Source organism: Myxine glutinosa, chromosome 10, assembly GCF_964187855.1.
Source record: "Myxine glutinosa chromosome 10, kmMyxGlut1.1, whole genome shotgun sequence".
Taxonomy (NCBI): domain Eukaryota; kingdom Metazoa; phylum Chordata; class Myxini; order Myxiniformes; family Myxinidae; genus Myxine; species Myxine glutinosa.
This window is the reverse complement of record NC_136270.1, coordinates 113,163,192-113,179,355: the sequence shown is the minus strand read 5'-3', so window position 1 is coordinate 113,179,355 and position 16,164 is coordinate 113,163,192. Positions and strand designations below refer to the sequence as shown.

General features: G+C 43.8%; 1 protein-coding gene across 3 annotated transcripts in view; it reads left to right on the top strand.

Annotated features, from left to right (window-relative positions):
* TMC7 (transmembrane channel like 7) overlaps positions 1-14,946 on the top strand; it is a 116,430-nt gene extending 101,484 nt beyond the window's left edge. For 2 of the 3 annotated variants that reach the window (XM_068126263.2, XM_068126262.2), the window contains 4 exons: positions 3,820-3,950; positions 7,872-8,027; positions 8,277-8,355; positions 13,910-14,946. In XM_068126263.2, the coding sequence (XP_067982364.1) occupies positions 3,820-3,950; positions 7,872-8,027; positions 8,277-8,355; positions 13,910-14,020 (477 nt within the window). In that variant the 3' untranslated portion in view covers positions 14,021-14,946. The remainder of the gene's footprint in view (positions 1-3,819; positions 3,951-7,871; positions 8,028-8,276; positions 8,356-13,909) is intronic. The other variant, XR_013624799.1, reaches the window with a different exon arrangement.
* The last annotated feature ends 1,218 nt before the right edge of the window (positions 14,947-16,164 follow it).

Here is a 16,164-nt window from a genome sequence, read left to right as displayed (position 1 = left end):
TGTGTCATTGGTTGTTATCTCCATAAATTGGGTTTTAGAAGGTGGAATGGAGTTCTCCCAGGACTCGAAGTTTCCACCCCCGTTTTGATGAAGGAACGTGATTCATGGTCTAAGTTGTGAATTTGTGTTGTTCTCAGAGTTTTGTTCCGAGGGCTCTTTTCAGGATCGTCACTGAGCCACGTACAGCATCCAGCTGTAGTTAATTTGTGGTAATGTTCCCAGAGATGGTCTTTACGATCTCTGTAAGGTTCTTCTTTATCATTCCCATTGCTCCAAAAATCACTGGTACAATTTTGGCGCGCTTCAGCTTCCAGGATCTTTTCACTTCATTCTTGAGGTCTTGTTATTTGGCCATTTTCTTTATTCCTGCATTATTTAGGCCTGTGCAAAGGCGCAGGAGGCATGTAGGAAAATGTTCGGAGAACGCTTGGATTTGGAAGAGGGTCAGAGAGGGGTATTCAGGATTGCAAAGCAGATGGCGAAAGACAGGTGTGATGTGATGGGAGTGAGTTGCTTGAAGGATGAAGTGGGACAAATCGTTGTGGACCCAGATGGAATTAAAGGAAGATGGAAAAGATATATGGAAATGCTGTTGAATACAGAGAATGAATGGGATGGCAACATAGAGAGTAACCTAGTTTTAGGACCGGCAGAGAAGATAACTGAGAAGGAGGTTGAGGAAGCGATAAAAGCAATGAAGAGTAGAAAAGCGGGAGGGCCGACTGGAGTTGTGGGAGATATGTTGAAGGCAGCGGGAAATTGGGGTGTGAAGAGAATGACAGAGATCTGCAATCTGGTGGTGAAAGAAGGCCGCATTCCAGTGGATTGGGAACTGAGTACCCTCGTCCCTCTATACAAGGCAAAGGTGACCCTCTGGACTGTGGCTCGTATCGAGCGATAAAGTTATTGGAGCATGGAATGAAGGTATTGGAAAGGGTGTTGGAGAGGAGGATAAGGAAGAAAGTGAAGATTGACGAAATGCAGTTTGGATTTATGCCAGGAAGAGGAACAACAGACGTGCTTTTTATTGTGAGGCAGTTGCAGGAGAAGTACATGGAGAAGAGGAAGAAGTTGTTTCTTGGGTTTGTTGATCTGGAGAAAGCATTCGATAGGGTTCCACGTGAAGTAGTGACATGGGTATTGAGGAAGTTAGGAGTGGAGGAATGGTTGATCAGAGTAGTGATGGCAATGTACAAAAGAGCGCGCACAGCTGTAAGGACGAAGGACGGGAACAGTGGTGAGTTTGAGGTGGAGGTGGGAGTGCATCAGGGGTTGGTACTAAGTCCACTACTATTTGTAGCTGTGATGGAGGTGCTGGCTCAGAACGTAAAGGAGGGTTTACCGTGGGAGTTGTTGTATGCAGATGATCTGGTGTTGATTGCAGAAAGTATGGATGGACTGAAGGAAAAGATGAACAAGTGGAAGGAATGTATGGAGACAAAGGGTCTGAAGGTGAATATCGGAAAAACGAAGGTGATGGCAAGTGGTAAAGCATGTGGTGAGGTGGAAAGAACTGGGAAGTGGCCATGTGCTGTGTGCAGGAAGGGTGTCAGAGTGAATTCCATTCAATGTACAATGTGCGCTGAGTGGGTTCATCAAAAATGTAGTGGTTTGAGAGGGTCATTAACCAGTGTGGCAGCTTCATTGAAGTGTAAGGTGTGCACAGAGGGAGCTGCAGATGGAGGAAATGTTGAGTTGGATCTTGGAGACGGCGTGAAGCTGGAAGGTGTGAAAACATTTTGTTACCTAGGAGACATGCTGAATGGAGAAGGTGGATCAGACTCGGCAACAGTTGCTAGAGTGAGATGTGCATGGAAGAAGTTTCGGGAACTGAGTGGCGTGCTGACGAGGAGGGGTGTCGTTGAAGCTGAAGGGAAAGGTGTATGCTGCATGTGTGAGAAGTGTTATGATTTATGGGAGCGAGACATGGGTAATGAACGTAGAGCAGCAACGAAGACTGGAAAGGGTGGAGATGCGAATGGTTCGGTGGATGTGTGGAGTATCATTGAGAGAGAGGAAGACAAATGATGAATTGTGAAAGATGATGGGAATAGAGCCTGTGATGGATGCTGTGAAGAGAAACAGTTTGAGATGGTTTGGTCATGTGTTGAGGAAGGATGAAAGTGACTGGTTGAGAAGAGTGATGGAAATGAATGTGGAAGGAAGTAGAGGATGGGGAAGACCGAGAAAGACTTGGCTAAAGATGGTCGAAGACGAAATGCGGGCAAGGGGGTTAACAAGGGGAGATGCAGAAAATAGGGCAAAATGGAGAAGATTGTCATGGGGACCGCAAGGCTAACCCCCGCTCTTGCAGGGAAAATGGCCTTAAAATGCCTGTTGTTGTATTTAGGCCAAAATCACTGGGTACTGATATCTCAATCAGCAAGGCTGGCTTTTCCTTTTTGTTCCTGAGCACTATGTCCGGTCACAATGCTTTGTTTTCTATGTTCACGCTGGATGTGATCATCTGATCATACTTGAGTGAGCATTATGTCTTTGCTTTCAATGATTGATTTTGATTCATGTTACTATGAGTTTTGTGGAACTGGAATATTGAAATTTCTGCAGATGTGCCAGTGAATTACTCCACATACTTTGTTGTGCCTTTGGGTGTACAGCTGTTCTGACATGAGTTTTTTTACATCCTGATAGGAGGTGACTCGTGCTTTCTGTTTCTACCTTGTAAAACCTACATTTGTCCAATTGACTCAGTCCTGCCATCTTTTTAAAGCCATTAGTATAGTCCTTGGTCTTGGGAATTAATAACGATTTGTTCTCCATCCCAGTTGAGCTGACCTCTTCTTAACCATTCCAGTAATCCTTCTTTGTCTATCCCCAATCTGTCCAACTCTTTTTAAAAAAAATATTTATCTGCTCTTTTGTCTTTCTCTCAATTGTCACTATATATCTGTTGATATTTCGTTTTATTTATTTTTTTGTCTTTTTTGCAATTGTTGGGGCTGTATTCGTTGTTTCAGTTTCTGTGTGACATCTTTCAAAATCGCACCTGGCTGGAATTCTTTTTTGCTAGGGTGTGTGTGTGTGTGTGTGTGTGTGTGTGTGTGTGTGTGTGTGTGTGTGTGTGTGTGTGTGTGTGTTTGTGAGAGATATACTTTATTCTAAAGGTTTCCTGCTGTCACAGAGTTATAAAAATGTTACTCTTGGAATGCTAAGTCACATAAGTGATTTTACTTGTAACAAAAATTAGTGTCCATTTAATCATGAAGATGTCAGTTTTAAAAGCTTGTCTTTCGGAATGGAAGAAGAAAAAGAAAAAACAGGGCTGAAACTTTCATGCAGCGGTTCCAACGTCTACGACAGAAGGAACCCTTTAGAAGAAAGTGTGACGAACATGGAAGGAGGATACAAAATTATATATTTACAGTGCCTTCAGAAAGTATTCACACCCCTTGTCTTTTTTACATTTTGTTGTTTTACAGCCTGAATTTAAAATGGATTAAACTGAGATTTTTTTTGTCACTGATCTACAGATAACACCCTTAAATGTCAAGGTGGAATTTTTTTTTCTCGAAATTTTTACAAAATAATTAAAAATGAAAAGCTGAAATGTCTTGAGCCGTTCGGTTCAGATGCAGAGTCAGAGTCTAGGGTTAGTCGAGGATACCTCCACTTATTCCGCACTTGTGGTGTTAACCATGTGGTCTTTGAGGATATGGTGATCAGTCATATATAGTGATTAACTTTTCTTCCTTTATTTTAATTTATGGATGTGCCTTCAGATGAATAATATTTGGTGTTTAAGGGAGAAGTTGAAGGCATTTGTCTCCCCTACCCTCCTTTTGCCCATTTGTTTTCCAGCTGAACCTGTTTGCAAACTACACACCCCCCCTCGAGTTTTTCCGAGTCTCAAGCTGGAGCTTCTCCTTCATGCTTGTCCTCCTCTGCGGCCTAGGGCTGTCAGTTATTCCAGTGACATACAGTTTGGGACTGTAAGTTCATCAACACTCTTCAACTTAACTTTCAAATACAAAGCATCTTGATATACAGGGGAATGCAAGGAAACTGACAAGTGGCCATTTACCCATCACGCCATACCCAGCACTCTCACTCATGACAGATGGTGCGATACGACTCAACCAAAGCAGGTAATTTGGCTGGCTTTCCAGAACACGATGGCCTATATTTTGAGATGTCGAGATCTTTAATGTCCACAACCTAGTATCAGCCGAAAGAGCCGGCATTACATTCCAATCCAAAGGACTGTGTGCTCTTCGATTATAACACCCCACCTAACACCATCAGAACTTCTGATTTGGTTAAGTCTGACCCGACATGGAATCTCAACGGACTATACAGCTCAATGGCGTGGTTCGTACAGAGGCAGATTTCTAACCATCGATTGGAACTTTGCTTAGGTTTGAAATTCAGCCACATAATCATATAACGTCAAATTATTTCGTATAATTGTTGAAAGTTGTGTCGTTGTCATTGTTATCTAAATGGATAACACCTGCATAAAGTCCACTGGGTTGACACTCCGAATAGGGTGATTACCTAACATCGCACAAGATCTGCGTGCAACCCTCTTATGGTTAAACTGCCAAAATCAAGACTCTCTGCTCACCTTCACTCCTTCATTCCTCTTTTCTCCCGCCTCCGGAACAAACTCCCTCACTCTCTTCAATCCCACTCCTCCCTCCAGGTCTTTAAAACAGCTGTTCACCACCATCTCTTATCTTCCCCCATCCAAAACCTTGATCTTTTCTACCCCCGCTAATTTCACCCCAAATCCACTTTTTTGAAATACCAACTTCTTTCCTGGAAGTCCTTGGTGTCCTTGTGTTTTATACTTCTCCCACCCCCTCCCCATTCCCATGCCTCCCTCCCCCCAAGCCCTCTCCCTCCCACACATCTCCAGATGTCCCTGCTCTCAAATGTTGTGTTTGTGTGCTTCCCCTTCTCTCCCCATCTTGTCTACCGCTCCCTCTTTTTATATATTTTGTTTGTCTGATTTTTTTTTTTTGTGATAAATGTTAGCTCTTTCACGAGCCTCGATTCTGTATACAAAAAAATAAATAAAAATAACTGGATTCAAAATGCTAACTCTCAACAGCACCAACGTACATTTTACCCCCAACCAGGCGTCACCTCGACTGGGGGCTTATATTTTGGATCCTGTTAGTCCATCCATCCAGGGCCTCTACTCAGAAATGATGACTCTTCTCTTTCATATTCAGCACATGTATGCAATAATATCTGGGCACGAGGCATGTGAAATGATTCTGGGATCGGAACCCAAAGCAATGGGACACACAATTTTATTTCCACTTTTTTCAATCTTTCAAAAAAAATAATACGGGAGAGAATAATTTTCATGCCTGGTCAGTCTTTTTGGACTGCCACAGATAACATGTAACCCAGTGCTACCTGCCGCATTGTCGGGTTGTCGACGACTAAACCGGCACCTTCACTGGCTTTCCTAGTGGGGAGGGTGACCGTGACACCCTGCCAGGACCAAAAACAACACCTGGCAAAGGGCGGATGAGCTCCCATAGGGAGCCAACGGCCATTCAGTAAGGAGATGGTGTCTCCTAAAAAACACCCATCCGGTTTGGACCGGTTCAAGTCATACCAGAGACTTAAAAATGGTACGTGCTGCTTAATTGCTTGAAAAGGTAGAGCACGGACAATCCCCATCGGTTGGCATCCATGGAGAGAAGGAAATTCCTCTTGAGGAATTGCCCTGCTGAGTACGGTGAGAAAGGCGGCTCTATTGTTAGGACATCGTTGGTACCCAGAGTATCCCGGAAGTGCCGGTAGTGACGGCACTTCCCCCAAGCTCAGTGGCTGTGTTAAGTGTTCGTCCCGTGTTCGTCCCGTCCCATCCACAAAAATAATTATACAGCAGAACAGACAGTGATAGGACCAGGGCCCATAGCCTGTGGGTAAAGAAGAGGAGAGTTGAAACAGTATAGTAAGGCAGGGATGTTTCACTCAGAGAGTAATTAATGCATTGGTTTGTCTCCCTGGAGAGGTACCGGCAGCAGAAACAGTAGATACGTTTAAATTGGAATTAGACAGGTATCAATAACAATTGCAGATAGAGGTTTGTATGGATATTGACAGGACATATAGGTAGTTTGAGTATTGGGTGATTGTGTACACCTGTGCTGGTTGTGATATCTGTCTGCGGGAGGGTCTCATCAAGGGAAGGTGTGTGGTTGGTGTTGTACATTCTTCACCTTGAAACCATCTTCACCCAACTCCCACCTCCACCCTCCGACGCAAGTGCCCTTCGCCCCTCCCCCAAAAAAATATTCTAAGAATAAAACGTACTGTACTGTATATATTTTCTCATTTTTATTTTTAACACCCTTGTGATATCCCTGAGCTGCCACATTTTTTTCTAAACGGTCTTCCTAGCCCCTCCTAAACGGTTGTGCAGAAATTCACCAACTTGGTAGTTATGATCAACACATGGCAAGAAGGTACGAGAGCAGTCTCTTTTCTGTCCTCGTCCTCTGGGGCTCTGGAGAGTGTTCAAAACCCAGAAAATGTAATTAGGCACATGTTAAAACATTTTGAATAAAACCACCTTTAGAGGCCATTTTTCCCCGCAAGCGGGGGTTGGCCTTTTTCGGGAACCGTGGTAGTTGTTGTTTTTCGGTCCCCTTTTTGAAGCAATGTTTTACGGCCGGATGCCCTTCCTGACGCCAACCCTTTTTGCCGCCTTTAACGACAAGCAGGGAATTACCAGTGAACTGGTACTCAAATTAGCCGACCTCGGAAGGATGACAGGCTGAGTCAACCCCCCTGGCGTTAATTCAGCGATCGACCGGGTTTCGAACCCAGGATCCTAGGATCCTAAGCTGACACCCTAGCCGCTAGCCCAACACCAGGGTTCACGGTCCCCATGTGCTGTCTTTCCCTCGTGGTCCCCATGTGCTGTCTTTCCCTCGCGGTCCCCCTGTGCTGTCTTTCCCTCGCGGTCCCCCTGTGCTGTCTTTGTCTTTCCCTCGTGGTCCCCCTGTACTGTCTTTCCCTCGTGGTCCCCCTGTGCTGTCTTTCCCTCGTGGTCCCCATGTGCTCCCCACGTGGTCCCCATGTTTCATTTTGAATGAAACTTTGTATATGCAATCAATATCGGGGGAGAGGAGGTGTAGGGGCATATGAAATATTTAGCATTTTTGGCATTTGATCCTTGGTTCATGCCCCAAGGGTTGGTCAAAAATGAGTTATGGGGGTCAAAACAGAAGATTTTTAAAACTCAGAATTTGATATTGGGTCATTTGTGGTGGAATTATTTGCCATCTTATAACTCTGCTTTATGTGGAAGTGTGGGATTTGCAGTGGTGCACCACTGACTTTGAGTTGTTAGATGTTAGAGCATATGATATACCTATAGGTACTGATATCTCAATGAGCAAGGCTGTCTTTTCCTTTTTGTTCCTGAGCACTATGTCCGGTCACAATGCTTTGTTTTCTATGTTCACGCTGGATGTGATCATCTGATCATACTTGAGTGAGCATTATGTCTTTGCTTTCAATGATTGATTTTGATTCATGTTACTATGAGTTTTGTGGGCAAAATAGGGCAAAATGGAGAAGATTGTCATGGGGACCGCGAGGCTAACCCCCGCTCTAGCAGGGAAAATGGCCTTAAAATGCTTGTTGTTGTTGTGTTGTTGTTGTTGTTGTTGTTGGTGTGTGTGTGTGTGTGTGTTTATTGCAAATCTAAAAGTCAAGATCGTAAACATTATGCTTACTTCATACGTTAAAGCACAACTTGTTTGTGTTGAGTACTTTGCACAGGCCCTTATTGTTATTGTTATTATTTTTTAGACAATGATTCATGATCGCCATTTAAACTCCACTTTTTAACACTGCTTTTATCACCCTGAATTGCCCAGAATCCGTCCATCTCAGGCATGCGGCCCATTTCGAGGCTTGCCCACCATGTGGGCCATAGTGCCAGCGACCATTCAGACGATGCCTTACGGCGTCCAGCGCACCCTCCGCTTCATGCTGTCTGAGACATTCGCCGTCCCGCTGGTCATCATGCTGTGGTGGGTTCCCACCAGTTGTTCATTTGCCGGGACAAATGGGTGGGAAATCCTTTTATGGGCCCCAAAAGTTACAAACGCCTCCGGTTTCCCTTGTGAACTCGAATCGGTGTTTTAAAGTGGCGATTGATTGTATTTCGTTTACGAGTGCATCGGGGTACGAACATTTTGCACTTCTAGAGCGTCTGAAAATGTTGTCGAGTTCTGGAATAATTGTGATTGCATCCGTTGCTGTCCTTCTCTTTTTTGCAGCCTGGTCATGTTTTATGTCGTCGCCTTAGCAAAAGCTCACAAAAGGGTGGTGGAGCAGCTTCAAGAGCAGCTGGCGACAGTAAGCGAACGGCACACCCCGATCACATCATGCGTGCCGAGTCCTACACGTCATTTATTACACCAGTTACACAAATTTTTATCCATTATGCTATTTTCCAGCGTAAAGAGAAATAAATTCATCGTTTCTCCAAGGCCAATCTTAAAATACTGTATTTTCAAACGAGGCCTGTAATTGAAAGCTCACTTTTTTTTCCTTTTTTTTTTTTTTGCATACAATATCGAGGCTCGTGAAAGAGCTAACATTAATAACAAAAAAAATAAACGGACACACAAAAAAAACATACAATAAAGGGAGCGGGAGACAAGATGTGGAGAGAGAGGGAAGCACACAAGTACAACAGCAGAGAACAGGGACATCGGGAGATCTGTGGGAGAGAGAGCGAAGCACACAAGTACAACAGCAGAGAGCAGGGACATCGGGAGATCTGTGGGAGAGAGAGGGAAGCACACAAGTACAACAGCAGAGAGCAGGGACATCGGGAGATCTGTGGGAGAGAGAGGGAAGCAGACAAGTACAACAGCAGAGAACAGGGACATCGGGAGATCTGTGGGAGAGAGAGGGAAGCACACAAGTACAACAGCAGAGAACAGGGACATCGGAAGATCTGTGGGAGGGAGAGGGAAGCACACAAGTACAACAGCAGAGAACAGGGACATCGGAAGATCTGTGGGAGGGAGAGGGAAGCACACAAGTACAACAGCAGAGAACAGGGACATCGGAAGATCTGTGGGAGGGAGAGGGAAGCACACAAGTACAACAGCAGAGAGCAGGGACATCGGGAGATCTGTGGGAGAGAGAGGGAAGCAGACAAGTACAACAGCAGAGAACAGGGACATCGGAAGATCTGTGAACTCTGTGAAAAGAAATACTATATCCATTATAAACTGGGATGGCAGGATAACCTAGAGGTATGTGCACTCACCTTTGAGCTGTCCACCTTGGATTCGAATCTCGACCCACCTATAAATTGTCATCCTGGTGTTACACAGGTGGGCCGAGGCTTCAATATTTGAGCCGTCCCTCAGATGGATGTTAAATTGGGCGTCCGGTCCACTAGCATTCGTTGGGGGACGTTAAAGACCCCACGGTGTCTTTCATGGAGATTACGCAAACTGTCACCAGCACCAAGGCCCAATTACACATTCATGCTCAAACTTACAGTGGGCACTGCATCAGCGGCTCTGCAAGAACCGGTGCTAATCCACAATTGCAATCGGATATTGTAATGGGCTCCATCCGTGACGCTATCTCATCCTAAACGGTTTTGGCAGAAATTCACCAAACCTGGTTGTTACGATCAACACACGGTATGGAGGTGCAAGAGCAATGCCATTTTTGGCCTCATCCCCTGAATTGAGATTTTTTTTTTTGGTCTTGGCTAAGAATCAGTCGGGGTTCAAACCGCCGCCCTCCCAGATAGTCAGGTTCACTATGTCAATAAATTATATTTCGTTCAAAATCATGGTAGATTAGCAAACCTATACATTTCTGGAAAGGTTATAGCATAAGGAAACTAAAAATCAATGTTTACGTTTGGAAAGATACCTGTATGGCGGCCATTTTGGATTTTCAAAATGGCCACTGTAAAATACATATTTTGTTCTATTTCTGCCTCTAATTACCCTAAAAACTTTTTAAAATATACTAAACCTATATTTTCAGGGACAAGGAATCCAATGAAAGTATCAAATTAGTGCTATGGGGAATGGTAAGACGCGAATCAAAGGTTTTGAATTGCAAAATACTGTCTTTATATTCGCGATAAGTTGCATAATCAAATACATGTTATCATTTTGTACAGGCAGTTAATAACATCAAAATGTGTCACAATAATTCATATCACCAAACATACACAGGCAGTCAGCAAAATCATATATACACATGCAGTCAGTATAACTTCACATCCACACAGGCAGTCAATGACAAAATATACACAGGCAGTCAATGGCATCAAACATACACGATTACAGAATATGCCATTCAGAGTTCGTCATCACTGTCCTGTGTGTCGTATCCGACAATATAGTCCGCATCGTTTTCACAGTCCGCTCCACACAAGCAAAGGTCGGTCAAATTGATTGGCAAATCGAATTGGTCGAATGGTCGATCGAAGCGATTGGTCGAATGGTCGAATTGGTCGAATGGAATTGGTCGATTGGTCGAATTGGTCGAATCGAATTGGTCGGAATTGGCAAATGTAAACATTGATTTTCAGATTTTCCATGTAATAACGTTTCCAAAAATGTATAGGTTTGCTAATCTACCATGATTTTGAACGAAAAAACATAGTGAACCTGACTAAGACTCAGAATGGGCTTTCTTGGTAGTAACCATAACACCACCTCCAACTACAATGTTCTTCTTCTTCAAAAAAGGTGGTGTTTAATGGTATAAAAAGCAAATTATTTTTTATTGACGTGTTGAACTGAAGCCATCTTGTTTTGTTTTTTTACTTGCTATTATTTTATAAAATGTGATTTTTTTAGCTCACATGGGACGAAGTTCAGGGTGGCTTACGCAATGGCGCATCGTCCGTCCGTAAACACTTGCAACTTCTTCTCCAAAACCGCTGATGGGATTGTGACCAAACTTGGCACAAATGATATTTGTTGTGTTGTGACTAAAGTTTGTTCATGACATTAAAAAAAAAAATCGGGATCTAAGGGGGTTTACCAGGATCAAAGTGGATCCATGTCTGACCCCCAAAATAGGTATTTGCTTTCTTCTCAGAAACCACACACACAATTTCGATGAAACTTGACCACAACCTTCACTACCCGTGATGTACCAATGTTTGTTAAAGGCATTAGAAAGCTTGGGGTCTGAGGAGGTGTATGGGGTTGGAGGAGGGGGGTTGCCCCCAAAAATAGGTATTTTTTTCTTTGTTTGTTTAAAGTCTTATAATTATGTTCGTATGATTCCACATGCTGCCCTGCTTTCTAGCAACCATTGAAATTTGTTTAAAATACCTTTAGTCAGTGCAGTATAGTTTATTCTACCAGGTGAGCGCCAGGGGTATTACACCTATGTTTATATATCCTTATCCTTTTCAATAGCTTGGAGTTGGCTTAATGGTCAAGGTAGATGGCTTAAGATCATAGGGTCTTGAGTTTGAGCGCCTGCAATGCTATTGATTAACACCAGGTGGTTGACTCAGCCTGTCATCCTGCCGAGGTCGGCAAAAAAAACAAAAAAACATTTATGTTGGAGGCTCCAGGCATAGACTGTTTCGCCCTCAGAGGCCAGGCCTTAAATAAAAGAGAAGAAAAGTGTTTGATGAAAAGTGTATGGTGTTTGTTTGTGAAAAAGAGAGGTTGAAGTTAGCCCGGTAGCCGTAGTCTGAATGAGACAGTAAGTCAGACCAGCAATCCTGACACCTAGAGTGTAAGATGGTTCCTCCTGGCACCACTTTAACGCTCCTAAGTCAGAATGGTGGTTGCTGTCTTCAACCTACTACCTACAAAAATAAAATGAGTACCAGCTTATTGGGATGAATGAGCCATTGGAGTATCCTGCATGAGAGTGGTGACCCATGCAGGACTGTGCCCAATAGCCTTGGAAACTGCTTTGGCAGCCATATACGTACATCTGAAGATGCAAAAGGAGTGGTCTTCTTCTATCCCTATCCTTACTGTAATTATTGGAACAGTGTGTGTGTGTGTGTGTGTGTGTGTGTGTGTGTGTGTGTGTGTGTGTGTGTGTGTGTGTGTGTGTGTGTGTGTGTGTGTGTGTGTGTTTGTTTGTCACGCTACGCTTCTTACTGTTCTGTGCCGATTACATCCAGACTTGCTGCATAATATCAGCATTACCCCCAATTAGAGCTTGGGGGTGTTTATGTTTTCCGGTGGTCTTTAGGGGGGAAAGCGAGGAGGTGATGCAAATTCTCTATGTAAATGTGTATGGTTTAGTGCCACTCCAGGTGGGAGAGGGTACTACAAGTCCCACCCTTTACTGTATTCCTGTGTCCACGTTTTCTAGTGCAGTGAGAGGTATTTTGAATTACACGTTTGAATAAGTATAACAACACAACCTCCCCGGCCACTTCCACTGGGATCAGGTGCTTCTAGCACATTACTGTATAATTTGCATCTTGTAAACTATTTTATGGTTTTTACATCTTTTTGGGGAAATATTGAAAGTGCATTAAAATGATTCCAAAACAACTTTAACAGTTAACTCAGTGAGTCAAGACCTTCTAACAAAACTCAGGTTGCAGAGCAAATTTTTATACGGGTTTTCGAAAACGACTTGGTATCTCAGATGTCAGATATAAACTAGAACAGCATTCGGTAGAGTGCATACCCTCCGCCAGGCCGAACAGTTTACATTTTGTATCCCACTGATAGGCCAGATCTGGATTCGGACCTGAACCAGAATCGAATGGGCTTGTTATTGTCACCTAACCAACAAATCCTCCAAGTTTTGTCATAATTCCTCCATAACATTTTGAGTTATCGTGCTGTATATCCTTTTCGGCCCCATCTCTCAAAGGTGAAGAATCATGTAAAAAAAATTATCCTATCCGGATCTTCACCAAAATCGAATCAATTCTTCCTTGTCACACACCTAACCTCTCCAACAAATTTCGTCCGAATAGTCCGGCAGCTAAACTAAATATAGCATAACAATTGTGCATTTTGTGAGGAAAGCACCAAATTTGGCACACTAGTAGACTATCATATTATGAAAAGATCTGGATATTGGGCCATCTCAGATTCAGAGATTTGATTTTTGCAAGATTTGCAGATTTGCAAGCTGAGATTGCAACGCCAGGGGCAGCCGACTCCTTCCTGCGAGCTGCCCACGTCACCCGCACAAGAAGAGCTCATCAAATCACTGCAGCGGCACTGCACATCCTGCAACACCGTGCGTATGAACGCCACTGTATGACATATGCTGATGATGCAGAAGACCTGCCTGAGTTCGAAGACTGGTGTCACCAGAGAGGAGAAGACATTCCCAACTTTCAGTACTGGGCTGTGCTGGATGTTGCTGGAACTAGCGCTGGAACTGGAGATGTTGGTACTGGTCTACGTACGTTCTCTGCGACAGGCTTCATTCACGATGTACCTTGATGCCCTGACGGAACTGGTCCCATGGTTCCATGCCTTAGACCACACACACTATGCCAGGTGGGTCCCTGTTCACCTGAGGGACATGGTTGCACTCCCAATGAAGCACCCAGATGTAGCCAGAGAATTCAGGGCTGGCAACTTCACTGTACAGAAGACGAAGAAGGTGTTCTCTTGGATCCCAATCGAATCGAAATCTTGCAAAAATCAAATCTCTGAATCTGAGACGGCCCAATATCCAGATCTTTTCATAATATGATAGTCTACTCGTGTACCAAATTTGGTGCTTTCCTCACAAAATGCACAATTGTTATGCTAAGTTGCCCCACTATAATCCGCCCACAACTTTTTGAGATATCGTGTTCACGGTCAGATAAACAGACAGTGGTGGAAAAAATAAATTTCAGTGGCGGAGGTAATTTCTTAAAGCACAGTAAGGCAATACTTCTTAACATTGATCTCAACGTCTTGTTTTCCAGGAAGCACGAGATAAGGTGTACCTAGTGAGAGAAATGATGAGAATGCAGGCGAAGGACGGGGTGAGAAACATCTACGGGGAACTCGAGCCGTTCGGGAGAGAGATCGAGTGATCGACTGTTCTCCGAATGAATTATTTCGGGTTTACAAGGACAGCAGATTCTCCACTGATCCGTCTCGCCTGGGTTTCAATCTCGGCCCAGCTATAAACTGCCGCCCCGGTATCTCACATGCAGGGCGAGACACGAATGCGTGTGCCCTCAGACGGACATTGAACTGGGAATCCCGTCTGCCGGCATTACTTGGTGGACGTTGAAGATCCCACGGTATCCTTCGCGAAGTGTAGGCAAGCTGTATCGCCGGAGGCCCGACCAAAATGACAAATCCCTGCCCTAACCTACAGGGGGCACTGCCACACTCCTGCAAACGATGCCATCAGCAGTCACAGACCAAGCACGGCCAATAACCCGTTGTGTTGACGCAGCTAGGGTTTATTTACGGAGGACTTGGCTCATACCTCATGGCTATCGGGAGTGTTCTGTAATCCGATACATTTTGTATCGTGTGTGTTTCAGCTTCCGTTGAACAAATCCAAGATGCGCTTTAAAGAATTCCTTCAAATGGAAATATCGCTGCCCTCCGTAACCCGAGACTGCTGTTCGCATATGAAGAACCTGGGAACGTGAATGTTGATACGGTATGAGCTGCCCAAAGTATAGTGATAGCGTAACTTATAGCGATCTTGTAAAAAAAAATTAAAAAAAAAATTAAAAAAATTGAAAAGTAAATAAATAAATAAAGAAACACTAGTATTTCAGATTTTCAGCCTCGCTTAATGGCCAAGGCCTCGTGATGGTAAGATTATACTCTTTCCCTCCCCTTTTAAATACCAAGTTTGACAATAAACAGAACAGATGACCTTTTATACCTTATGCACATTATAAAGAACCGTTTGGTGAAATATTTTTCTCGTAATAACCTCTTTTTTTTTTAACGTAGTGTAGACAAGATCGAATAAAGAGGTGTTTGGTGTTTGTAATCTGTCTTTTGTTTCAGAAGTGTTTTTAAATGCCACCTGGTTGGGGTTTATGCACAATACTTCCTCCAACCTTACCTCTCCTCCCCCCCCCCCCCCCCCCCAATACCTCCAAGCCCCCAATCCCAGGCCTTTGGGGCTCATATACTTATCTAAGCACAAAATAAGAGACTGAATTGAAAAATTAATTGGAAAAAGAGAGATAACATAATCAAAGGTAAGGGAATGTCAAGAGGATTGGGAAAGGAAGGGTATAAATGGAACATTTCATAGGGATAAGATGGTGTCAAAAACTCTGTGATATTTGAATACCTGGCCCCTCCTGGGCGGCCTTCTCTTTATTATATATGCAAGTATCCCAGTTTTTGACGAATTGCCTTGAAAGACGAAGGACATGGAAGTCTCCGGATGGGATGAGCAACGACAAAGAGCAAATATGCAGCTTCTCGTTACTCTGCTCTCCCGGGTCCACCCCACCCAAAAAAACAATCCATGACGCAGATCACGGCGAGGAAGCATTGCCTTCAGGTATCGTAGGTTTAAGTTTAGATTCAACGGAATGGTGATTTCAATTCAAAGATTCCGTTGTAAAACGCACAAGTGACCTCCAACTTGAACATTGTCATCTTATTATAATAGAGTAAACGTGTATGGTTATGTCGTTATGTATGTTTGTTTATATGCGGTGAAACGTCTTCTTCTTCTTCAAATAAAATTAACACCCTCTTAATTAACCCTCTTGATTACGTTTAGACTGGTGAGACCCCTCAGACCTTTGACGACCCTTTAATTCCCCCAAGACCCTTAAGACAACCAAGAAGCCTGAAGACCCAAAAGACCCAAAACACCCCAAAGAGCCAAAATACCATTGAATGCCCAGAGGTTCAAAAAGACCCTGAAGACCCAAATGGCCTCAAAGACCCAAAATACCCCAAAGACCTAAAAGACCCCGAAGACCCAAGACACTGAAGACCCAAAAGACCCAAAACACACTGAAGACCCAAAATACCCTTAAATATGCCAAAAAACCAAAATACCCCAGAGACTCTTGAAGACCCAGAGGAAACAAAAGACCCTTAAGACCCAAAAACCCCTGTAGACCCAAAAGACCACGAAGACCCAAAACACCCCAAAGACCCAAAATACCCTTAAAGGCCCAGAGGATCCAAAATACCCAAATGGCCCAGAAGACCCAAAACACCATGAAGACCCAAAAGACAC